Source organism: Spermophilus citellus, assembly GCF_964194105.1.
Source record: "Spermophilus citellus genome assembly, chromosome: 3".
NCBI lineage: Eukaryota > Metazoa > Chordata > Mammalia > Rodentia > Sciuridae > Spermophilus > Spermophilus citellus.
This window is the reverse complement of record NC_138184.1, coordinates 127,626,187-127,652,373: the sequence shown is the minus strand read 5'-3', so window position 1 is coordinate 127,652,373 and position 26,187 is coordinate 127,626,187. Positions and strand designations below refer to the sequence as shown.

The following is a 26,187-nucleotide window of genomic DNA, read 5'->3' as shown; positions in this document are numbered from 1 at the left end:
GCGGGACAGATGCAATTGTGGGCACACCTAGGCCTTTAGTCTCAGAAATGCCACCTCATAGTTTTGGGTGAAGGTAGTGTGTATGGTTTTCCCATCACTTTTTGGTAGGAGGAATCCTAAACAGATGCTCATGATGGGTTCTGATTTCAGGACTTAAGTGACTAAGAACCCTTTCCTATGCCCCATGTGCTCTAAGCAAAAAAGATGTCCCAAGAAGGGCTGGGACACACACTTGTGTCACATATCAGATGAAGCTGGTGTTTGAAAGCCACCTTTATAAAGGGGAAAAATGGGAAAAAGCCAGCATTTGAGGGTTGTAGTCCATTTTATGTTGCTATAACAGAATACCTGAGAATGGATAATTTATAAAGAGAAGATGTTTGTTTTGTTCTCAGTTCTAGAAGCTGGAAGTCTAGGAGCACAGTACCAGAATCTGCTCGGCTTCTGTGAGTGTCTCATGCTAATCATGCATGGTACAAATTAGAAGGGTGAGCGAGCACAAGGGGAAGAGGAGAGGGATCAAACTCCCATGGTAGCTAACCTGGTTCTGTAAAACAGTATTAATCCATTCTTGAGGCTCCACCTCCATGACCCTGACACTTCACACTAGGCCCACTACTGAAAGCTGCTGCACTGGGGAATTAATGCCCAGCATGAGTTTTGGTTGGGACCTATATTCAAACCATAACTGGACTCAACTTGGTCTGGGTGGAGCCCCAGCATCTGTCAATCAGCTTTGAATGTTTGCCATTTCTGAGACTATAGTGAGGATCATTTGATTACCTAGAAATTATTTGAACAAAACTAACTTTACTGACTATCCTATGGGCACTGAATCAACAACCTCTTTCCTGACCAAGCTCGTTTCTGCAAGAGGCTCAGAGTCAACAGAAGTAGAGACTGATCTCTCCCAGCTGCTTCACAAGGGAGATTTTGTTCCTAAATATGAAGTGGCAGTGGAGTTGCACCCACTCCTCCAAATCTCTGACCAAGTCAGTAGAAATTAGTGAGCTCTCCACCAATAGAATTTGGGTAAGTTGGCTTTCCCAGCTATTATGGTCACTAATCAGATGCCTAATTTTGTTGAAAGAATCTGAATGACCCTTGCCCACTTCTATGTATAGAAAACACTGAATTGTTACAAGGAAAACTGTCTTTATTCTACATATACCAAGTGCAGGCTTGTTGTGCATGTGGACCTTTTTTTCCATGACACCTAGGGAGCTAGGCACGAACTCCCAGATCCACAGTGAAGGAGTCCAAGCACAGGTTAAGTATCTTGTTTAAAGTTATGCAGTTGGGATGGGTAGCACCAAGATACTAGCCCAGCCATATGACTCAGGGTCCACACTCTTTTAGCCATGACACCACATGGCTGTTTTGTGGAGTCTGTGTGCTGAATCTGGGTCAGATGGGCTGAAGCTCCAGGTTGAACCCACTCAGCACCACCCCCATGATGCTGCAATTCATTTACTTTCTTCAAAGGCCAGGGCACTTTGCAGTGGTGAGGCTTTCAATACAAAGATAGACAGGAGAGATTAATTACTAAATGGTGAAAAGCAAAGGGATGCCCAGTGGCATTATTGTTCAAAAAGCCCTCAAAGAGGGCAGCAGCTCCCTGTACTAACAGGAAACAAGATTTTGAATCCCAGCTGCCTTCATGTGAACAAGGGTGCCCAAATTGTCCCCACCCCCTTTTTGAGGGGGATACTGGGGATTGAACTCAGAGGCACTCAACTACTGAGCCACATCCCCAGCCGTATTTTGTATTTTATTTAGAGACAGGGTCTCACTGAATTGCTTAGCTCCTTGCTTTTGCTGAGGTTGGCTTTGAACTCCTGATCATCCTGCCTCAGCCGCCTGAGCTGCTGGAATTATAGGCAGGCGCCACCACACCTGGCATGTGTTTGTTTTTATTAGGAGGAAAGTGTATGCTGTAGTGACGCAGAGGTAACAGATGCTGGCCCTCACAGGCATGTGCACACCAAGTGGCTGACGGCGCTGACTTCTGATGAGGGAGGCAGGTGCTCCCCAGAAGAACAGAATTTCTCACCATGATTCTCAAATCCCCTTGGCTATTGTTCAATATGTACTCACAGCAGCATGGAACACCATCCAGGACAGACCACATGCAAGTGTAATAATTGTCAGCATCCCTTAACAAAGCACCACAGACCGGGCAGCTTCACCCACAGAGCTGCCTCACAGTTCTGGAGGCGGTCAGTGTCCAGATTTCCCATTTTTATAAGGACATCAATCATATTGGAGGGGAGCCTCCTACAATGTAGCACAGCCTCCTCTTAACTAATTATATCAGCAATGACCCTATTTTCAGGTAAGGCCACATTCTGAGGTGCTGGAGGTTAACTTTACCATATGAATTTTGGAGGAGATGCTACTTGACCTGTTATACCCACCAAGAGTACAGGGTGTAGTATTTCACTGTACTGAACATGAACTTTCCTGTTGTCCCTGATTGCAAAGTGTCCATTTGAAAGTTTTCACCTTCCAACCTGGTAAATGGGGAGAGAGTATTAAAAACATCTGCATACAAGTCCACACCAACAAAAACAACTTGAGTTCTTGTTCCTCCTGAGATTTAACAAAAGGGGTTGGAGTGAGGAGTTCTATTCTTTGGCCAGACTTTGGCATGTCCCTTTTGTGACTTGTGGCCATCTCCCAAACATCTCCCCAAAATCCTTGGGCCCATATAACAGAATGTGGGCAGTGGATTTCTGACTCTTCGTTAACAAAATGGGGGTGATACAAGTTTCTTTCCAAGACACCAAAGAGGTCAATGGTACAATAGGTATGAGAATGATGGAGAAGCAACTTGGTACCCTGTAGCCCTGGACACTTTTAAATAAAGAGTGGCAGGTGTGGCAGTGAGCAAAGGGTGTTGTACCCATGGGCAACCTTTTTCTCATTCAAACTTGAATATAAATCCTTTCAGGCTTTCTGGATGGCAGCTGATGCCAACCCTACCAAAGAAACTTTTTTTTTCTTTTTACCAAATAAATTTTTTGAATAAGGGAAGAGGTAAGAACCAACAGGTGCAAGAGGGTATTACTAATCTATGAAATTTGTACCCAGATAACTTTATCACACTTCTCTCATTTTCATGTAATTTGATCATCTTTGGACATTATTTAGCTTTGCTTTTACAAAATCATTAAAATATAAAACCACACCATTTAACAAGAGAATATATACTTTGATACTTGAACAATTTTATAAATTTTGCTATTTGGGACCAGGTGATGAAAATGGTGCTTTGTCAAGTGGGCCAGGTCATTTCCCCAGTGTCAGTTGCTACCCTCCACAGGCTGTACCCCAAAGAGGGGAGGACAAATGACTACAAAATGAGGTTACAGAGTGGTAGTTGTGAAACTTCATGGAAGGGTAGGGACTGTGGGTGCTTCACAGGGCCAGGAAGGCTTTCCAGAGAAGGTCACCTGCTGAGGAGTCATTCCAGAAAGCAGAACTAGCTGGTCACCAAGTGTTTCCTGAAGGCCTTAGGTATGAGCTATTGGGTAGATGGGTTGGGAACATGCTCCTACTTTAGGCAAAGACCATAAAGCATCATTCTCCTCAACTCTCTGGTTGAAGCAAGTGAAAAGAAAGTTGATAGGTGACCACGTTGAATCTTTTACAAAAATGGCAATTCATGGAGCTCAAGCTAATACTAGTGCCAAAGAAAATGGAAACACCACCAATTCTAATCCTTGGGCCCATATAACAGAATGTGGGCAGTGGATTTCTAGCTATTAGAATTCCTGGGATCTTATAAAATAGACCAATACCTGGAAAGAATCAATTAAATCAGAGTTTCTGTATGGTGCCTCCTGAAGTGTGCTTAACCTCTTCTGGTTACCAGTATTTCTTTCTTTCTTTCTTTCTTTCTTTCTTTCTTTCTTTCTTTCTTTCTTTCTTTCTTTCTTTCTTCTTCTTCTTCTTCTTCTTTTAATCACATTTGTCATGCAGTCACATATATACACACACAGTAATAATAATGTCTGTTTCATTCTACTATCCTTCCTATCTCCCCCAACCCCTCTCTACCTAATCTAGGGTAATGCCATTCTTTTTTTTTTCACATCTTCATACATATATTTTTGCATAACCATGAGGGTCTCCTTCCACCATCCATGCAATTCCCTTTCTCCCTCCCTTTCCCTCCCACCCCTCTTCCCTATGTAGAGGTAATCTTTCCATGCTCTTCCTCTCTTCCCCATTTTGAGTCATCCCCTTATATCAGAGAAGACATTCCGCATTTGTTTTTTTGGGGATTGGCTAACTTCACTTAGCATAATCTGCTCTAATGCCATCCATTTCCCTGCAAATGCCATGGTCTTATTATTTTTAGTGCTGAGTAATATTCCATTGTGTATACATGCCACATTTTTTTTATCCATTATTTCATGGGACACCTAGTTCTTGGTTTATCCCCATGATCATAAAGGGGGCAATTACCTGGGATTTTCGCTAAAGGAGGACAGAATTAACGACCCTAGGGCCCCATCCTGAAGTATCAGCACAAAGTTCTCTCACCTCCAGTAAATGTAACCCCATGCGCTAGTGGGACTCTCCCTACCATTTACCCTTCTGAAGATAGAAAGTATCTCTCCCTCATTTGGGCATCCACCTGTCCTTAGGGCAAACAGCATCGCAGTCTCATCTGTCATCTCTCCCCTAATCCCTGCACCTACACCTCACATCGTGTTCCCTGGACAGAGCAGTGCCAGGACCCTATTCTGGATTAGTACAGCAATAGAAATGATCCCTCAGGCGAAACCCCAGGGGTTCTGCCTCTGGAACTTCACCCAGCCCCTTCCCACACCTCCCCGCCTGCAGCTCTCGCCTGCTCCCGCACACCCAGAGGAGTCTTGGAAGGATCCTCCGTAAAAGATCCCCGCGTGCGGGCTGAGGGGCCCGGGTTCGGATGCCATAGGCCACTGCCACTCTCCTCTCCGCTCTGGGGTGGGGTGGGGGAGCGGTTCTTTTTCGTTACACCCGGCCCTGACTCTGGGTCCACAGCCCGAGCCCTGGCTCTTTTCGAGTGATCTGTTTTTATTTGGGGAGGGGAAACACATTTGGCAGGACTACCTCTCCCTCCATGAGGAATTTCAGCGTTTTTAGCGTTCCAAAAGACTCCCAGGGGGTGGGTTCTACTGTGCACGGGTGGGGAAACTGAGGCTCAGAGGGATAAGGGAGGTGCCAAGGTCACGCGGCCCCTTTGACGGGCGGGGACGTGGGGCGCTGAGTTGGGACGCGGGCCGTGCGCATCCAGGACCGCTGCTCCCGGGGCTCGGCTGTCGCAGCGCGGTCGCCGCGGAGGACCGCGGCCGGGGCGCGGGCGGGCGCCAGTGCGCAGGCGCGGCGGGCGGGAGGGGACGCGCTCGGGGCGCGCGCGCTGGGCAGCCGGCGCCCCAACTCCGCCCGCCCCGCGCCCCGGCGCCTAGCCGCCCGCCGCCCGCCCGCCCAGGCGCCGCCGCCCGCGCCCCGGCGCCCCGGGCCGGCGAGGGGCGCGCCCGTAGCCGCTGCCGCTGCATGGCGCTGAGATGGCGGGGGCGCCGCGCGGCCGAGGCGGCGGCGGAGGCGGCGCGGGCGAGCCCGGGGGCGCCGAGCGGGCGGCCGGGCCGGGCGGCCGGCGCGGGCTCCGGGCGTGCGGCGAGGAGTTCGCGTGCCCCGAGCTGGAGGCGCTGTTCCGCGGCTACACTCTGCGGCTGGAGCAGGCAGCCACACTGAAGGCGCTGGCTGTGCTTAGCCTGCTGGCGGGCGCGCTGGCACTGGTCGAGCTGCTAGGTGCGCCGGGGCCCGCGCCCGGCCTGACCAAGGGGTCGCACCCGGTGCACTGCGTCCTCTTCCTGGCGCTGCTCGTGGTCACCAATGTCCGGTCCCTGCAGGTGCCCCAGCTACAGCAGGTCGGTCAGCTGGCGCTGCTCTTCAGTCTCACCTTCGCGCTGCTGTGCTGCCCCTTCGCGCTGGGCGGCCCCGCCAGGGGCTCTGCCGGGGCGGCTGCGGGGTCAGCCGCCGCGGAACAGGGGGTTTGGCAGCTCCTTTTGGTCACCTTCGTTTCCTATGCCTTGCTACCCGTGCGCAGCCTGCTGGCCATCGGCTTTGGGCTCGTGGTGGCTGCCTCGCACTTACTGGTCACAGCCACCTTGGTCCCCGCCAAGCGCCCGCGTCTCTGGAGGACGGTAAGTGCTGCCACGCGCCCCCCTCCCTCGTTTTCCTTTTGGTCTGAGACACACCTGCCTAGCGGGACTGGGAGTGCCCAGAGTTGGGCGCGCTTTTTCCTACCCGGCGGGTGGGGAAACTGAGGTGCTAAATGGGGGGGTGGTTGTTCAAGGTCACTCAACAAGCTGGGGACGCAGTAGGGACTAGCATTCAGCCCGGGCTGTTTCCCCGAGATACCGTCCACAAAACGGCTCTGGGCGTGCGATGTGGAGACGTGAGACAGGTGTGGAGAAGGGGAGGATTGGCCAAGGTCGGGCGGATGGTGAGCGACCTGGAGGGGCAAGAGTAGGATTCACTACTGTTTCACTAGACCCATCCTTACAGAGGGTGAAAGTGGGAAGGGGCGCGGGATCCAGGCCGGGCTCCTCCTCTGGAGTGCAGCCCGAGGCTCCTCCCTCGCTTGCCTGGAGCGCATTTGGGGCTCACCTCTCAGCCCTGAGGACCTGGGGAAGAAAGGTGGGGGGAGGGGACTTTGTCATCCCGTGTGGACCCACCATGGTCCAAAAGGAGCAGGGTTTGCCAAGGTCACACACCTCCAGTTCCTCCGCCCCACTCCACGATCCCCTGACCCTGGCTCCGCAGCGCTGGAACTTTGTCACTGTCTTCCCAGCTTGGCGGGAGTGGTGGTTGCAAGGACAAGGACGCAGGACGTCTGACTCCTGCGGGCTCCTCTAGACTCTGAAAGCGTCTGTTTCTATCAGGCCACCCCACCCTGATGGGAGATGAACCAAGCGACTTTGCTCCCAGGGATTTGGGGAGCTTTCCCTGGTGCCCACACCACTCGGTGCAGAGGGATGGTTTTGTTTTTGTCTCTGACTGCAGTTTAGCAGGAGGGTGGTGTGAGCCAGATGGGTTGGGGATCCCCTCTAAGGAAAGAACATGGCTGTGTGTGTGTGTGTGGGGGGGGCAGATGGAGAGAGAGAGAGAGAGAGAGAGAGAGAGAGAGAGAGAGAGAGAGAGAGAGACACCCCAAAGGGGAAGCTTGACAGAGGGAAATCCCAAATTGGGCAAGAATAACGTGGTGGGGGTAGGTGTGTGAGAGTGTGTTAGACAGTATTGCCTGGGGGACCAACAGGATCATCCCCCAAGGACCCAGAGGATCTGAAGACCAACACCCAACCCAAGACCCTGATAGAAGGGGCAACACTTGGAGGGGGGGGGCGCGGCATGGGATGCACAACTAGGCATAGGGCAGGCACATCTGGCTCGCAATTTAAGGTTAGAGAGAGACTGGCATGTGCTCAGACCCATGGCAAAGAGCACAGGAGGAAAAAGGGAGAATGTATAGAGCAGAACTGGCAAGGAGGGGGTTGGGAGTGGGAGAAGGAGAAGTAGGGGTGAGGACCAGAGTTAGAGAAGAGGGGAGGAGAAAGGCAGAAAAGAGAGGAACAAAACCATAGGGTTGTGTGTGGGGGTAGGGTTCTCCAGCATCCCCTCTACTGCCTCCTCTGGGCAGTGCCTGAGCTTTCTATAACCATTCTCAGAAGGATCCTCTCATGACTCCCTGGCCCCTCTTCTACCTGTATTTAGCCTCATGCTGGTCCTCACAGCCATACTGTATCCACAAGATAACCTCCCCATTCTGAGGGGGAGGGAGGACAGATGCCAGGAAAGCTACAAGGTGGGAAGGGGACCAGGGATCCCATCAGGCCATGCTTCCCTTGTGCACATCTGGGAGTCAACAGGTGCCATAAAAGGCTGTGTAATTGTTTTCTTTTAAAATAATTTTCCCTTGCAGCCTCTAGGCATTCCTTTCAGAGAAAGGGTTATAAAAGAGAAAGGGAGTCTACAGTAGTGTCTTTGCCCCTTCCCTTGGTGTAAGAGGAGCCCCTGTTACTCTCGGGGGAGGGCAAGAGAAAGCCTATCCTGGGGGCAAGGATTCTTAGCAGATACAGGCTACTAGCTCCCCTGGCAATGTAAACCCCTCCCTCACCAAGTCTCGGTTTCCCCACCTATATAAAGGGATAGCAGTCTCTCTGCAGTGCAGTGTAGCCAAGGAGAAAAATCCATAGTGGAAAAGCACATATTGGAAATCTTCTGCCACTTCTAATCACTTTGGCCTCAAGAATGTTCGTATACCACACTACAGGTTGGTAGGATATTGACAAATAGGTGGAGATCAATGCAGAGAAACCTATAGTGAGGAGGGGCTAGGTGATCCCTCAGGGATTTTTGTCTTCTTCAAAGTTCTTCTGTAAAGCCTGTCCTTAATGAGCTCTGCAACTTTGTGCTTGAGATGAGGGAGAAAGGTGGCACTTGCATTAGGGAGCAATGGCGTTTCTGCTCCTCCTCTCTGCTTTTCTGCTGCCTCCCATTGGGCCTGTCACCCTGCAGTACACTCACCTGCTGACAGTGCTTCCTTCTCAGCTGTGAACTCTAGGGAGGCAATAGCCATGCAGGCAAGGGGTGGATCCCCCAAAGAGACTGAAAGGTGGACAGAATGAGTGAGGGAATCTTGGAGGGGTGTTGTCCCTGCTGCATATGTAGCAGGGCGTTGCTGGTGCTGAGCCCCATGAAAGCACCAGGAACTAGCTGTCTCCAGAGTCAGGTCAATGTTCTTAGCAGAGAGGTGCTTTCCTTGGATCTCAGACCCAAGTGCTTTCTTGTCAAGGATAGCCCTGAAGAGGCCTGGAGAAAGTCTGCACTTTACACAAGGGCTTGGGTTCATTCAAGTCCTTGCTCTGTGCAATGGAACATGTCTCTTTTTAGTCACTGCCTGTCTGCAAGGAGGCTCTTGGAGCTCCTACAGCATTCCTGTGCCACTTCTGGTGGACTAGGCTCTGAGTATGTGGCCCCTATGCTCTGGGGCATCTAGTTCCTCTTACACAGAACCCAGGCCAGCCCTAGGACACTGGGAGGTGGAGAGAAGTGGAAGCCAGGTACATGGCTATTCACATGTAGCTAGTACTAGCCCCTCCCCCAAAGGGTGTGCTTGATACTGATGCCCTGGAGAGCACAGAGGTCTTTAGGGAAATGGCCTTATTCCCCCTGAGACCCAGCAGAGAGGAAGTGCCCTTAACTGTGCCCTGAGTTCTTCCCTCTTTCAGTCCCTTGCTTTCAGGTCATTCATGTACCTAAACAAAATACATTTTTGTTTTGTTTAATTGGCCTACAGTTGGAATTGATAGCATCCTGTTTAAAAGCATTTATATAAGGGAAAAGGCTGGCCAGGTGGACTGGAAAGTGTTGGAGTTGGCTGGAGATGAATGCAGCACCCTGTGAGCTGTAGGACATTGTGGGTGGGCAAGAAGTGGGAATGGGATGGGCCCTCTGATGATGCCCCTCACTCTAGGTACTAATAAAGTCTCTGAGGGAGGAGGTGACAGGCTCTTTGATGTGGACATGTTCAGGGTTACCAAGGGAGTGGTGGGAGTTGGGAAATAAAAGCAGGAGTGTGTTGGAAAAGGTCCTTGTCCTGGAATACTAGTGAAGGGCAAAGGGAACCTTGGGAGAATGGTGCCCTGTACTGGGCTCACTGGCTCAAGGTCCCCATCCAAAGTGGTCCTTCTCCTGCCCTGCCCACTCCTGTACGTGGAGCAGAGGAGGCAGACCCCGCCTCTCCCAGCTCTGAGTTTCCTCCCTGTGCTACCTTGCTCTGCACCTCCCCCAACTGCTTGCTTTTTGTCTGCTGTGAGTCAGGATTACTGCTATTATTTTTTTATTTTTGAAGTGGCAGAGGTCTATTGCCTTGTACACAATATGTGTCAATATGGTTACCTTTCATTACAAAGGGAATATATTTTGGTTTCTGCTGAGCTCCTAACCACAGGCAGAATAAAAGAAACTACATTATCACAGATGTCTGCATGACCCCAGCCCTGCCTGCCATCAGAGCTATCAGCATTCCCTTTTGGGGGCTTACCATGGTTTTGGACGCTGTCCCTTTTCTGTCTCTGAGGGATAGAGGGCCAGGGCTGAGCTCCCTGGCTTGATAGGTTCCTGCAGGGGTGGAGCCGGGTGGCTCAGATGTTGATAGACAGGTGGGCTTGTGAATGGGTGGATCTCCCTGCACTTCAGGGGTGCTGGTGTAGCTGTGTGACCTGGGGCACAGGATGATCCCCCTGCTTCAGTTTCCTCCACTGTCATTCTGCAGGTTTGTAGGACAGATGCATCTTCCAGATACTGTATGTGGATTGTGTGGCGGGCATTCTTCCTCTTGCCTGCGCCATCGGGGCTCGGTGGCAGGGGAGCAGCCATGCCACTTACTCTCAGCAGCTGTTCCTAGCTGGTGACCTACTAGTTTAATTTAGTGAACCTGAACTGTCAAGCGTCAGAGTGAAGCTGGTCTAGATCACATGCTAGGAGAGACCCCATGATGCAGATAGCAGTCCTCTGTCTGTTCTTTATCAACTGTAACGGCAGGAGTAGGACAGCACAGTTAGAGTGGGCCATATGGCTCTAATGGAGGTGGTGTCCCCATGGAGAGAGCCTGTGTGTGTCCATCCTCAGGCTGGCCCTTTTCCAGCCAGCCAGGTAGCATGGGAGGCTGCAGTGGCAGGGCCCCAGTGTAGACAGGAAGAGCAGTGTAGCTTTTCTTAGGGGAGAACCTGTTCTTACAGCCACAGGCTTCTCTTTATCTTAGGGACTGAATGAGGTAAGGGGCAGAGTATTCTGCTCTGCAGGCTGCTGCTTTATGCTGGCTGAGGATGTGAATCATGTCTGTTCCACTCCTTCCTGCTCTCACACACATGCACACATGTCTACCCATCCACCCTACCATACCCGTTCCCACACAGACACTTCCATATATATATATACAAGTCACAATCATTCTTTCACTTACATACACACTCATGCATGTGCACATATGCTCACACATAGGCACACTCACATACTTTACACTTTTACAACCCCACTGGCATCCACACAAACTCCCACACATGCACTCTCAAACTTAGTCTTACACTTACACATACTCACACGTGTACTCACAGACCCTAAGCACACACACACCAATGCATATTCACACACTCATAACACTTGATGCACATACCCACACAGCACCTGTGTGCATTTACACTCATTTTCACACTTGTACACATTTACATGTACATGCATAAATACACACACACTCATGCACTTATGATCTCACAACACTTATGCACACACAAGCACACTCATAAACTAACACACATTTGCACTCATACATTCATACATCCACATAAACATACCTACCTGCACACTTACACTCATTCCTTTTCATATACCACACTTTTATTGCTATGCACCTCTTTTTGTGTGTGTATGTGGTGCTGGGAATTGAACACAGGACCTCACGCATGCAAGGCAAGTGCTCTGCCACTGAGGTGCATCCCCAGCCCTTTTTATTTTGAGATAGAATCCTGCTAAGTTGTCCAGCCTGGCCTAGAACTTGGAATCCTCCTGCTTCAGCCTCCCAAGTAGCTGGGATTACAGGTGTACACTACCACACCTGGCTAATGTGCACCTCTTTTGCAGGGAGATGCTCCACCTTTATCTCTAAAAGAGATGCAGCCCCCCAAAGGGTGCAATATGCCTCTAGTCTCAGTGGTGCCTGGGCAGAGAACCCAGCTGAGGCCTACCTCCTTTACCTCCAATACCATGACCTTGGGCAACCCAGGGTCTATAGAGCAAGGATACAAAGCTTAGTCCTTGCCTGGATCAAGGAGATTGGGTATGTCCAGGTGAGACTTGAGGGCCATGGGGACAGTAACTAGGGGTAGGACCCCAGAGCCCTAGGTGGGGAAGGGAGTGGGACCTCCTACTACCTGACCTAGGCCAATGTGAGCCTGCCTTCTCTGTCTCCCCCAGCCCATCCATGGCAGTCTTCCCTTCAGTTGTGTGAGGTCCTTTTGTTTCTCCTGTCCTTCTCCTTCCCTGGGCTTCTCCCCCTGTCCTTTTTAACTCATCATCTTCCTGTACTTTCTTCTCAGATGGGCACCAGCAGCCTATGTGTTCTTAACCCCAAAGGCCCCACCTTGTCCTTCCCATGTGCTGTGCAGACACACAAGTCTCAGGAAGAGAATGGGGGCCAGCTAGGGGCCGAGCTCTGGCTTTGTCCTGAAGGCAGCACAGAGCCTGATGATCTTCTCCCTGGGTTGGAGGGAAGCAGGGTATGCTTTGATCTCTAGCTGGGTATTTGCCCCACCTTTTATCAAGGCTGAGAAGAAAGCTCAGAGTTGAGGGAGAGTTGTACTGCCTGATTCCCAAGCCTTGACGTGATTTTGCAGAGCCTGGATGCAGTGCTTGCGGTGGTGCCCTATGTGGTACCTGTGTGCATGTGCGTGTGTGTTTGTGTGTGTGTGCATGTGTGCTCATTCATGTGCCTGCTTATTTACACACTGAAATGCACATGGGTGCATGTTCATGTGTGTCTCTGCACAGCCATGCCCATGTGTTCACATATTTGTATGTGTTTTGTGTGCATGCATTAATACATGTATAATTGTGTGTGCACATGTGTGCAAAATACTTGGTAATATTTAGGGGACCCCCAGGGATAGATGGATAGAAAGCCACCCGTGGTGTAATAGGGTCCCTAGATGTACTAGGAGTTCTATCCCATCCTCTGAGCCCTGCAGAGGAGAAATTCGTCCCTGGTAGCACATTTTGAATCTGAACACAACTTTTGTTTTCACTCTAAAATACAGACCAACCCTTTTCTCAGAGTACAGTGTTCCCCTCTCCAAGTAGATTCTCCAGCCTTCATAAGTGGCCCAGTCTGAGACAGTGCTCATGCACATGCATATGCATGGTGCTTGGCCACCTCAGTGCCCTTTTCTTAGCAGTGTGGTTCATCTGATTGATGTCATTTCACATGCTGTGTGTGGTGCATACCCACTGCTTTGACCCCTGGAGCTTTGATGTTTCTGATAGATGGGATATTGTTGCTCACCTAGTGGTCTGTGGGGCTCAAGGGACCACATGGCCAAGGAGGGAGATGTGGGATATACACGTGGGGCAAGGAGGATGGCCAGGTCATGGTAGTGCCCTGACTGAGTTAGCATGCCTGGCCACTTTTTGCTGTTGGATCCTGGCCGTGGTCCATAGGCTAGCTCTGTTCAACAGTCCTGATGGCCTTCTTGACCTCTTGACTCTGCTCTTTCCTTGAAGCAGGCCCTGGTCTATTTTGGTAAATCTGTATAATGCTGCATTCTTTGGAAGGTACCTCCCTGTCCCAAAGTACCTGTTTGTACAAATTTGGTTCTAGAGCTCTTAGCCTCTGGTTGGCACTCAGCCTTTCCAAGAGAAGCATCACTGTGGGACATCTATCTGTCTGCCTGCCTGTACCATCAGGAGGGCTGCTTCTCAGCCTGTAGGGTGCCTGTGGGTTTTCTTAGCTCTAACATCCAATCCTTGGAAACAGTGTTATCATAGCAAGTGTACATTTGAGTCTTCTTGGGAGGGCAGTGGAAAGTTCGAGACTCAGCAGTTGCAGGTATGCATTGGGAGTTGGGCAGCCACTCCAAAACATCCTGCTCCTTAAGGGAACTTGCAGCAGTGAGCATTCTGAGTGGTCACTGTAGGTGTGCACTGTGCACCTGCCAGCTTGGGGAGCCTGTGCTGGAACCAGCCTGGTGATGCTATTCTTGGAGATGGTTAGTGTATTTCTCTTGGTGCTTTTGCCTGCATCTGTCTTAGAAGAGAAATAACCTCCTGTTAAGAAAACTTGTTGCCTTCCTAAATCAAAGTGAAGGATCTGAACAACTGGCTCCTTGAACTTGTTTTCCATGACAGCTATTTTCTCCAATTCTGTGTGCCCTGCTGTGTGAACAATGAATTGAATGATCACGATTTAGGAATCATTGGTTTATCCTGTAGGTTTGAAAATATTTTTGATGTTTACTTATTTTTTTTTAAATCTCCACTTTTGGACATCACAAATGTTTCCTGAGCACTGATCATGAGCTGGGTGCTGGGTAGGGTCTTTTCCCTGGTGGGACCCTGTGGAGTGGGCATGTCTTGGGTATAGTTTGTTCAAAGGTCAGCAATGCACAGAGCCACTGTTGGTGTCCAGGTATTTGAAGGGGTTGGGGTGTGGAGACATCACAGATGCTATGGATGGGGGCGGGGACATGTCTGAAGTGGGACTGTCTGAAGGCCTGGTGGGTGAGCTTGAGCCAGAGTCATCCTCTCTGCAAGGCTCAGTTGGTTCTCTGGGAAGGTGTGTGTTGAGCTCTGGGGCGAGCTGCTTGTCTCTGCTAGGAACTGTCCTGGGTTGCTCACTGCTTAGGGCCTCAGACCTGTCTCTGAGTCTCTACCTTTAGTTCTTAACTTTCCTAAGATGCCTGAGCCACTATACACATGTACACCTTTTCCTCTCTCTCTCTCCTTAGTTAAAAACATGGGTGTGCATGATGTGCAAGGAGAGAGGGGCACTGTGAGGGAGCAGGTGGCAAGTACAGCTCCTGCATGGGACCATAACACCTGGGACTCCCTTGGCCTTGAGGGGCCAGGGTTATACAAGAAACATAGGGCCTGTTTCCTCAGCTCTGTGAAAATCCATTTCTTCACAAGGCAGAAACCCATGGACAGAAGCTCTCTGGAGAGTCCCCAGATCCTCCAACCAACCCTCCCTCCCTCCCTCCCTCCCTCCCTCCCTTCCTTCCTTCCTTCCTTCTTTTCTTTCCTTCTTTCTTTCTGTTATTAAACTTGTTTTTATTTTACTTTTATTATGGGAAATTCAAACATACCCAAAAGTAGAGAGATGGGCACGGTGATTCCTTGAGTACTCGTCACCAGCTCCAGCAGTGATCAGCATTCTGCCAAACCTCTCTCAAATGATGCTAATTCTAAAACACTTATTAATTCAAAAACAGACAACTAGCAAGCAATTAGGTTAATTTAAAAACATACTTGTGCATGATGTTGCAAAAGCAGCTACTGTTCAAAGAAAATAACACTACATTTTCCACCCAGCCATTGATGGATGCCCATAGGCAGGACTGAGGGGCCTGTGGATGAGGTGGGCTGACCCCACCGACCAGATACCCACAAGTCTGGGCAAAACTGATGGTAGTCAGTGTATTTGTGATGAGAATGTGTCCAGTGTGGTTTGGGGAGCAGTGTGCAGGATCAGCCTCTTCTCTGGAGGTGGCTAAAGCACTGTGTGCTGATGTGAGAAAGCACTTCCTGGATCAGGGTCTTGTGTCCTGCCTGCATACGCCTTTCTGGCAGAAGCTGGTCTGGTCAGCCCCCATTGGTTTCTTCATCCCCACAGTGTTGCATATGCTGCCCAGGCTCCATGTCCAAAGTGAGTGTAGCCCAGGCAGCTATGGGTTGAAACTGGAGCAGGTTCAATGGTGAGGTTTGCATATTGAGTAGGGTAATGTTAAATGGGGATACTACAAGATGAGAGAGGACTACCCATCCCAATCCAAGGATCAGGAGGTCACTAAGTGAAGGAGGGAAACCTGCAGACAGGCTGCAGCAAGGAGAGAGGTCTTGAGAGTATGATCTGCCTAGCACCATGTGCTGAACACATGGTGGCGTATGTAGAGCAGGACATGGACTCATGCATGTGCACAAGCTTGAATACACGTGCGGAGCATGGTGGGCAGAGAAAGGGTGAGCTTAGTTCTTGACAATCTCTAGCATGTCAGGGATGTAGGGCTCTGCCCAGAGGATCTTTTGTCAAGCAGACTCCATCCGGTTGCATCCCAGCGTGGGTTGTGCTGGCCAGTGGGGGTGTGGAGAAGTGGGTGGCTTGGGGCCCTCAGGCAGGAATTGATGAAAGGGAGGTGATAGAGAGGGAGGTCAAGGGACTCACAGGTTCTGGACTGGGCAGTGGCACCTGCTCTTGGATGTGGATAGGGTCTCAGGGGTAGGTACCAGGGAGTGTGAGATAATGATGTCAGGTTGGGACAGGCCTTTGCTTCAGGGACTGTGGGACATCTCAAGGCTGCCTCAGGTGTTAGTGCAGTGACTTTGAGGGTTCTCCATCCAGTGGCTATTCCATGTCTGGTGGTTTGTCTTCTCATGTTTATTCTGGGGTGCTGGGTTTTCTGCAGGAAGCCCTGGGAGGGGAGTGCCCTCATCACACCGTGCCACTTCCACATCTGTCAATGTGACTTGTCACCATTGAGCTGTTCTGATTGCTGCCAGGCTTCTCCACACCCTGAAGTGCTCCATTTTTATCTTTCTTTTCCACATCATGCTCTTTGAGAGGAAGCAGTGTGCCCAGCCCACACTTAGGGAGTGGGGAGTTTACCTCCTGGAGGGCGGAGTCCTTGTGGATGACTTGGAATGTGCCCAGGGTTTGCCTGTTTGTCTCTTATCCTTTGTTCACGTTTTATTCAGCCATTGGTTTCTATCAGTATGGACTTGTGGATGTTTATTTTTCACTTTGGGTTGCTACTTCATTTTGTTGCTCAGATTGTCCCAGCTCTGGCTATACAAAACTCTTTCATCTTGATCCTGTATCCTCTGACACACCTCATCGGTGTGTGAGTGTGACTTTTTAAAAGCCCTTGCCTTACTTTGTGGCACTACACGATGCTCCAGGTTCCTGTCATTATGTTCTCTGCCCCAGCCCAAGAAGGGAACCCTTGTTTCTTCTCTTGGAGGTTTGTGTTATATCATGATGTGGGCCCTGGGTGTCCTCATTGCTATTGGGGTGCCTTTGCTTCTGTCAGCAGACAGAACTAGAAAATACACACCCATGCATACTTTTGTAGGTATTTGTGTTTGTGCCCATTCATGTCTGAATTGAACTGAATATAAGTTCATCCTGATGTCTCAGACTCTAACCTGCTACCTCACAGACCATTCTAGCCTCCTCCCTCACCAGCCTGCAGTCCCCTCCTGCAGTGAGGAGCTGGCTCTTGTGATGTTTTGGGTTTAATGCCCAAGTACATAGAAAGGTCCTCCTGCTCATGGGACCCTCTCCTGAAATGTAACTTGTGGAGCCTCACTGAGCTGGTTCTTCCGGAAGCCCTTCTTTCCCAGGCTCTGCCGGCTGGGTGGGTCCCTTAAGGCTTCTGTGTTCATCCCTGAATGGGTGGGTTCACCCTTTTGTGTTGCCAGCCAGCCTTGCATCCTGCTGGGGAGAGGACCATATGTAGCATTCTTAAACTCTTGCTGACCTCTGTAAGGTGGGAGCTCTGGTCTAAGTGTTGGATCTGCCTCCCTCACCGGGGCATTGTTTGGGCAGGTCCTTGGACCACTGCAGACGAGTACACAGGCATCTTGGTGCCTGGGAGATCCTGTCCTCTCTTCTGTACTCAGTGTGTCTAAAGAATGGGATCTGTGATCAGTGGGACAAGATGTGGTGGGGGATGTAAGGGAGGATGGGGAGTAGTTTCCAGTGCTTCCCCCATCCCAATAGACTCTCAGCAGAGTGGCTCTGCTATGCTACACACTGAGCTTCCATCTGTCTGGGTGGAGGATATCAGGAATATCTGGGACATCAGCTTGATCCTTGGTGGTCCACAAAGAGCTTCCTGAGCACATGGAGCAGAAGTTGTATTATGGGGTGGAACATGCATGTGATGGTTAGATGGGGGCTCCTTTCTTTATATAGCAGTAAACTGAGAGTCCTCAACCATGCTACACTCCTTGGATACATCCATTCATGAGACCTAGGCTCACAGTGTAGGAGCCCACAGTGACCTAGACACTAAGAAATGATTAGGAGAAAACTAACTGAAGAAAGAATAAGGATTGTTTAGAAGCAGAGGGAGGGATGGTAGAGAGGGTGTCCATACTGAGACTAGCAGCTTGGATCCTCTCTGTGCTGGGCTGCCATAGAACCCATGGGTACAGAGGTGGCATGCATACCACCTGGACCGGATTGCCTTCGAGGAAGGCCAGAATTGAATCCACTGCTCCAGCAGTGACCAGTCAGCAGGGTAGGAGCCAGGCTTCTTCTCCCTTCAGCTCAGCAGCTGGTGGGGTCTTTTCCTTTGGATCCACTTGGTGGGTTAGGGGTGGTCTGTAATGACTTGTCAGTCATTTTGATACACAAAAGCTCCAGCTGATTTTTATGCCCCTGACTCCACTTTCATATACTGTAATCTGAGTCCATTGTGTTCTAGGGGGAAATCATGGGAGAAAGGAAGCTTAGATGTCGACAAATCTCAAAAGGGAGGTTTTACTCTTAATCATAGTTTTTATTTTAAGGGCTGGGGTCTGCCTGCCTTTCATTTCCTTTAGACTGTGGATGGTATGCTTTTGTGCAGGCCCTTCTGCTGGCCTTATCAACTCACCTGATGGCCTGGCTCCTTCCTCCGGCCCTGGCCCTTTCCAGATGCCTGTGGTGCCCAGCGACCAGTTCTCCTTTCAGCATCCATCTGTTTCAACAGTTTGCTGCATTGTACTGAGAAATGCTCCTGCCCCTCAGGCCCCTCCTGCCCTGCCTGGCCTCTCAACTTTTAGCTACTGCTCTTGTCTTCTGTGGAGGGCAAGGGGAGGATAAGGCCATGGCCCTCCGGGGCCCTCTAGGTCATCTGCCTAGTGCCCTTGATGTCCATCCAGCCTGCAGAGTCCCTGAAGTACTGTCCATCCAATGTTCCATCTCCAGGGCTGTTGGGAGCAGCAGAGAGGCTGAAGGGAATTAGCAAAGTGTGTCCTTGCACCAGGAGAACAGACTGCCAGGGAACCATCTGTAGGAATGCTAAGGGTGTAATCAGAAATGCTGGTCAGAACTTTACTTCTGAGGATTTTACTATGACTGGGACAAAATAATGGAAACCACCAGAAATGCAATTGAAGATCAATGTTACGTGAAAGAAAACATCCATTTGCAGCAGTATCTTGAGTTTTTTAACATGGCAATTCAGAGCACCTAATACATTGTAAGATGCTCTCTGTCCTTCCTGTTCATGGAAAAAGTTGGGTCTAATCCTATCCAGTCTGTGATGAAGCTCAATAAAAGGTGTGAAAAGAAAAGAGAAATGGCCAATATTTAGGTCACAGTGTAACAAAAGTCAGGGGTTGCATGGATATATTCAGGTCACAATGGCATGTCAGGGTCACAGATGTTCAGGTCACATTGAGATGTTCAGGGTCACAGTGAGATGCTTAGGGTCTTATGGAGATGTTCAAGGTTGCAGTGAGATGTTCATGGTGGCATGGAGAATTTAGAGTTATATTAAAATTTTCAGGTCACATTGAGATGTTCAGGGTCACAATGAGATGCTCATGGTCTTATGGAGATGTTCAAGGTCACAGTGAGATGTTCATGGTGGCATGGAGAATTTACAATTATCATAAAAATTTTCAGGTCACATTGAGATGTTCAGTGTGATTTTCAGGTTACAGTGAAATGTTCAAGATTGCATGGAGATGTTCGGGTCACAGCATTGCTTGGGGTCACAGGTAGATTTTTCAAGGTCACATGGAAATGTTCGGGGTCACATATTCTCTCAGGTTATGGTGAGATGGTCAGGGTCACTTTGTACAATCAGTGTCATAATGGGGATTTCAGGGTCACCATGATGACTTTCAGGGACCTGGAAAGAACCATATCATTGGGTGTTGTATTAGGCAACTTTTGACCACTGTGACAAAATACCTGAGAAAATCAACTTAGAGGAAGAAAGATTAATTTTGACTCATGGTTTCAAAGGTTTCAGTCTGTGTTCACTTGGCTCCATTATTTCTGGGTGTGTGTGAGATGGTGTAGTGAAATATAGCTGCTCACGTAATGACAGCCAGGAAAGAGAAAGAGAGAGAGAGAGAGAGAGAGAGAGAGAGAGAGAGAGAGAGAGAGAGTCAGAAAGGGGCTGGGGGACAAGTATAGCTGTCAAGGACCACCTCCTCCAACTGGGCCCCACCTCCCAAAGTTTCTACCATCTCCCAGGAGTGCCACAGGTTGGTGACCGAGTCTTTAACACATGGCCTTCAGGAGACATTTTAGATACAAACCATAGCAGATGTCTTTCCACCTTCTCTGACTCTCTCATGAAGATCACCTTCCCACTGTCCTGCTGGAGGAGGCTGTGGTCTGGGTGTTGACATCTAGGAAGGACAACCAACTAACCCTGCATTTTGTGGTTGATGCCAGCTCCACTTGGTGAGGTGGACATGTGCTTGACTTAACCGGGGGGGAGGGGGGTCTTGCTATACAAAGACCAGCTCTATGGGGGCAGAGGAAGGTTCATGTACAGGATGGCCATTCTGTGGGGCCTGTGGATTCACGTTCCTCATCCTCTCTTCTGGTCACATCTTTGAGAATGCTCAAATGTGTTTCTAGAATACATGTGACTGTTGATCCCAGGATTGTATTTTCAGCCCCTGGGCGCATCATTAGAAGAGTAAAAGAGTAAATTGAGGCACAATAAAAATTTAAAGAGTTTGACAGGTGCAATTCATGAATTGGAAAACACTGAATCAAAAGAGGTTTAATTTTTTGTTTTTGTTTTTTTGGTGTTGTGGATCATGCATACTAGGAAAGCAATGGGCTAATGTTCTGATAACAAAGCGTTGAATTTAAGGGCGATTGAAGAAGCAAAATAAAGAAATAGTCTGGTGGCAGTTATATTACTGCTTATTTGATTTCCACCATTGGAAAGTTCCTCAATAAACTGTTTATTCTATTGGTTGAGCTTATGTTCTATTTTCTTTTAGTATGGGTGCACATGAAACAGCTTAAGTTAAGGTTTGCCTGTGTTTGCAAATCAAGCCAAGGGTAAGGTCACTTATGAGGCCTGACTGGCTTTGTTGGCTCAGGGTATCTTAAGTCCTGGTCCCCATTTTAATTTGCTTTAGCTGAGGTCATCTCATACACCTGAAGTTCAAAGGTGCCCAAACCCTGAATCTGTCTTCTCTCTGTGGACCTGTCCCTGTCTTGGCTGTCCCACCTGCTCCCTGGCCTAGCATCTAGTTCTCCCTTCCTGTAGCTCCTCCCACCCTATTAGGGCAACTTTTCCATTTCTCTTGGGAGTTATCTCAATGGACACCTGCTCCATGTGCCACTGTGTTTGTGTTACATTTGTTCTCTGTTTAATAGTGTGTGGCACACAGTTGCGACTCAGGGTATTTGTGGCTAATCTGTAAAAAGCAGTGACATTTGGAAACTGGATTTCTACTCCTTGGGGCAGCAGTAGAAATGCCAGGTTTAATCAGACATAGAAATTGTTCACTTTTACAGCCGAATGATAGACCCTTGTTTCACACAGTGCTTGTAAACTACATTGGGTAGAGGGTGGGTATCCCCTGCTGGGAGGTGGGGCTGCTATGGTGCTATATACCATGTAAGAGGTGCCTCTGTGGTCGGCAAGACATTGGGACAGACCACATGGGAGACCTGCAGGGGCAGCAGTCAAGGCTGGAGCATGGGGTCCAAGGCCTAGTCCTAGGTCCACCAGGCCTGGAGGTGAGATCAGGCAGGGAAGTCCTCTTTGCTATTGACAGTTCCTGTGAAGTTCCATTCTTAGTCCTCTGAGGTCTCAATTAGAGCTGGATCAAGGGCCAGGAAATAATAGAAGCTACATTCCTAGGGTCCTCTTTTAACCAAAGCACGGGCATCCCTTTTGGTCTGGCCATAATTGCAGACCTCGGAGCTGGGCTCCTATAGGATTCTCCTCAACTGGGCCCTCAGAGCTGGGAGAGCAGGAGATGGACCTTAGGATGCAGTTTCCTCATCTCGGGTTGTTGTTTACCTTAGGCCCAGATCAACATCTTGGGTTTTATTTTTGTCAACTCGTCTTCCCTGAATCCTTTTAGAGCATTCCATGCAGTCTTTGCGAACAGTGACACTCTTCACATTTATATTTTCTAGGTATGTTAGTTTTCTGGAACTGTCGTAACAGTGACACGGTGGGGTCTTAAATAACAGAAATTTACTTTCTTATAGTCGTGGAGGCTGGAAGTAAAAGATCCATGTGTGGACAGGGTTCGCGGCTTCTGAGACCTCTCCCCTGGGTGTGTAAAAGGACATCTTGTCTCTGAGGGTCTTAGTCTTCCTTCTCTGTGTCTTTGTCCTAAGCTGTTTGTAAGTTCACCAGTCAGATCAGATCAGGGCCCACCCTAATGATCTCATTGTACTTTGGTTACCTCTTTAAAGACCCCATCTCCAAATACTGTCACATTCTGAGGTCCTATGGGCAAAGGCTTCAACATAGGAATTTGGGGAGGGCAACATTCAGCCCATAATGTTAAACTTGGATGTCACTCAATTCTGTGACATCCTTTGGCAAGTGCCATCTGCCTGGATGAATAAAATGTGTGTTTCCTGCTCCTGCTCAGCTGATAGCCTACTTCATGGTGTGTCTGGGGGGCACCTGCAGAAGCCTCTGATGGCTATGGTGGTTGTGGGGCTGGTTGTGGGGCTTTAGAGAGTCTCTGCATGCTCCATGGATGGCTTGTGCCCCTTCTACATGCTGCATCTGCTCTCCCTGCAGCTTGGCGCCAATGCCCTGCTCTTCGTGGGTGTGAACATGTATGGCGTCTTTGTGCGGATCCTGACTGAGCGCTATCAGAGGAAGGCCTTTCTGCAAGCCCGGAGCTGCATTGAGGACCGGCTACGGTTGGAGGATGAGAACGAGAAACAGGTCAGTGGGAGCAGAGTGGACAGGCCCTTTGGCCTGTCCCTGTCCCAGGGCTTCAGGCACCTGGGTCAGTCGGCTGACAGGAGGCAGCTGTAGTTACGGAGTGGAGGAAGCTACCCACCATCTGTCCTCTCTGAGCCTCAGTTTACCTCTTGGTGACAGGGCCTGCAATTCTTAGAGTTATGTATTGGCATGTGGGGCTGTGGAGAAGACACCCTCCGTATTTTATTAGTCTAGTAGATGGGAAACCTGAGCTTGCTGCTCCTACAGAGGCTGAGTTGCTCGTGAGCCATGGAATAGTGATTGGGGATGGCATTTGTGTGCATAATGTCCCTGATGCAGCAGGAAATGGTTCATCTGGCCTTAAAAGGACCAAACTGGTCCTGGCCACACCTTACAAGAATGTGAATGTGTAGCTGGCCCTGAGTTGTTGGCCTGAGGGACTCTGGGCAAGGACCTGAGGCATGTGCCAGCTCTGGCCTTGGCTGATTCCTGGGCATTCCTAGGGTACTCAAGAGCTATGCAGGAATCTTAGTGTTCACAGTGGCAGGCTCTAGCATGACCTGAGCACCCTCCTTGGGATTCCTTGGCTATGGCCTGCTAAGGCAGCACGATTGGCACTCCATTCTCAAGGTGAAACAGGCTTGGAGGAGCCATGCTTTAGTCCTACTTATCCCCTGTGGCTCCGCACTGTGTGTCTTTGCATAGGGCTCTGTCCACAGGTGGACCAGGGAAGGGTGAGCCTCAGGGTGAGGCCTGGAGCATCATGGCCTCCCCTTTGCTGGGAGGATTCAGTTTTCTCCCAGTTGGGGGCTCACAGGCACTCTGCATACCAGCACTAATATCTCAGGTGTGTGGTTATCAAGGAAGTGGGAGAACACAGCATCTGGTTCTCAACTCTATTCTACTTTTGTTGTAAATGTTATACTTACTGTAAATTTAAATATATGCACAAACATTTTTTTCTTGTATATGCATTATAATGAAACCTACTGAGTTGGATATAATTGAGGAATAGATCACATATGTTTAGATTGTGTTTTTTGGCATGTGGATGGACCTGTGGGGGACAGTAGGTGTCTGTGTGTTTATGTGTGCATGCATACTTGTAGATATGCATGTGTGGCTATGTGCATATTTTCATTTGTACGCATATGCACACATATGTCAATGGGACTGTGTGTTCCTATGTCATGTGCATATCTATGTATGTTTATATGTCTGTGTGGTTGCATGTGAGTACGTGTATCTCTCTCTGTGTATGTTAGCATCTGTGTACATGTACATGTGTGTGTTGTATACTGTATGCATATCCATGCTCATGTGTGTGTGTAAATCGTACATCTTCTGAGATGTCCTGAGCATTTCTGCCTTGACCAGAGTCATCACACTGGTAGCAATATCTTTTTGTACTTTCTAAGAAATGTTTGACCCTGTTTTTATTTCCTCAGTGAGATTCCAGAACTGAATCTTTAGAAACCCTGTTTCTCCCTTAAATTCTCTGTAGTACTGGAGAAAGCAGGCATTTTTGTGAGTCATCCTTGTGTGTATTTCTGAGCCACCCTTTCTTTTCCTCTGATCCCCTGCCATCTTCTTTTCAATACCTTCCTTTCCTACTTCCTCTGTTTTGTCAATTTTCATTTCTTTCTGACTTTTGCTGCTTCTCCTGTAGATCATCTTGCCTCTCAGTATGTTACTTTAAAAAAAAAGTTTTCTTCTTATATCCCTTTAGGTTATTTTGTTTTTATTTATTTTTAAATTATTTTTTGATGAACATATTAATTGAATATACTTATCAATGGAGTCCAGTGTGACATCTCAACACATGCAGCAGCAGCACATTTCTTTCTTGTCATTTCTTTATGTTTGGAGCCTTTGAGTTACTGTCTACTAGATTTTTGTAGAAATGTATAACAGGTTGTGAAACGTAGTCACCCCCCTATGATGGGGAACCCCAGAACTTATTGCTTTTATCTAACTTTGTTTCAGGTCCCATTGCCCAGCTTCCCTCCATCCTCCTCACCTGTGGCAATCACTCTTCTCATTTGTAGAAGCTACATTTTTAGCTTCTACGTATGAGAGAGATCATGCTACAATTGTCTTTCTAAAAAGGCTGCCTTGGGCTGGGGCTTTAACTCAGTGGTAGAGTGCTCGCCTCACAGATGGAAGTCACTGGGTTTGATTCTCAGCACCACATAAAAATAAAGATATTGTGTTCATTTACAACTAAAAAATATTTTTAAAAATTAAATAAAATGGATGTCTTGTTTCACTTAACATCCCCCAGTTCTATTCATTTTGCTGCAAATGTCAGCATTTCATTCTTTCTTTATTTGGTATTGGGGATTGAACTCAGGGGCACTACAACCACTGAGCCACATCCCCGGCCCTATTTTGTATTTTATTTGGAGACAGAATCTCACTGAGTTGCTTAGTGCCTCACCATTGCTGAGGCTGGCTTTGAACTTGTGATCCTCCTGTCTCAGCCTCCCAAGGTAATCCCTCCTGGGATTACAGGTATGTGCCATTGTGCCAGGCTTCATTCTTCTTGATAACTGAATAGTACTCCATTGTCCATATTTTCTTGGTCCGTTCATCTGTGGTCAGGCACCCAGGCTGATACCATATCTTAGCTGTTGTGCATAGTGCTGCAATAAACTCCTCTAGCCATGGCTGCTTGAAGGTGTAGCTTTACTTGGTTTTTCTAGCAGTCCTGGGAGCCAGGGTTTATTTCTTAGCTCTACAGATGAGGAAGGCTAGGCTCAGGCAGGAAATTTCAAAATGGTAAATGTCACCCAATCCCATTAATCCAGCTGAATGCCCTTCTTTTTTTTTTTTTTTTTTTTTAAAGAGAGAGAGAGAGAGAGAGAGAGAGAGAGAGAGAGAGAGAGAGAGAGAGAGAGAGAGAATTTTTAATATTTATTTTTTAGTTCTCGGCGGACACAACATCTTTGTGGTATGTGGTGCTGAGGATCGAACCCGGGCCGCACTCATGCCAGGCGAGCGCGCTACCACTTGAGCCACATCCCCAGCCCTGAATGCCCTTCTTTTCAAGGTTTTGTCTTTATGTGTATTCTTTTGTCACATATTTGACACTGGCGTAAAGAATTTTATTTTCTGCATTAAAATAGTTTGTATTTGCACCACTTGCATTATAAATGTGATTTAAATCAACAGTTTCTTCTTCCCCTTAGTCCATATGCTCCAGTGTTCTCAGCTTCTGATATTTAGATGCCATGCTTTCAAGAAGGTTTTCTTCTTGCACGTCTGCATTTATCTAGCTTTCAAATTATTCTCTTAGATGCATTGTTAGGTGAGTGAGTATAACCTGCTTCTCCCCCAAGTTCCTGAGTGTTTTCCTAAAGGTTGTGCTCCTATATATCTTTAAGAAGCAGTGTCTGATTACACTCTTCTCCCTGGAATGCTAGTGCTCTGTCTGGGCCATGCCATCAAAAGCCCTAGGGAGCCTCTTAAAAAT

At 48.7% G+C, this 26,187-nt stretch overlaps 1 protein-coding gene across 1 annotated transcript in view; it reads left to right on the top strand.

The window, feature by feature from the left end:
- Window positions 1-5,561: 5,561 nt before the first annotated feature.
- ADCY1 (adenylate cyclase 1) overlaps window positions 5,562-26,187 on the top strand; it is a gene marked incomplete at its 5' end in the record, with an annotated part of 147,218 nt that continues 126,592 nt past the window's right edge. Inside the window, 2 exons of the mRNA XM_081286805.1 lie at window positions 5,562-6,200; window positions 22,563-22,712. Coding sequence (XP_081142931.1) covers window positions 5,562-6,200; window positions 22,563-22,712 — 789 coding nt within the window. The remainder of the gene's footprint in view (window positions 6,201-22,562; window positions 22,713-26,187) is intronic.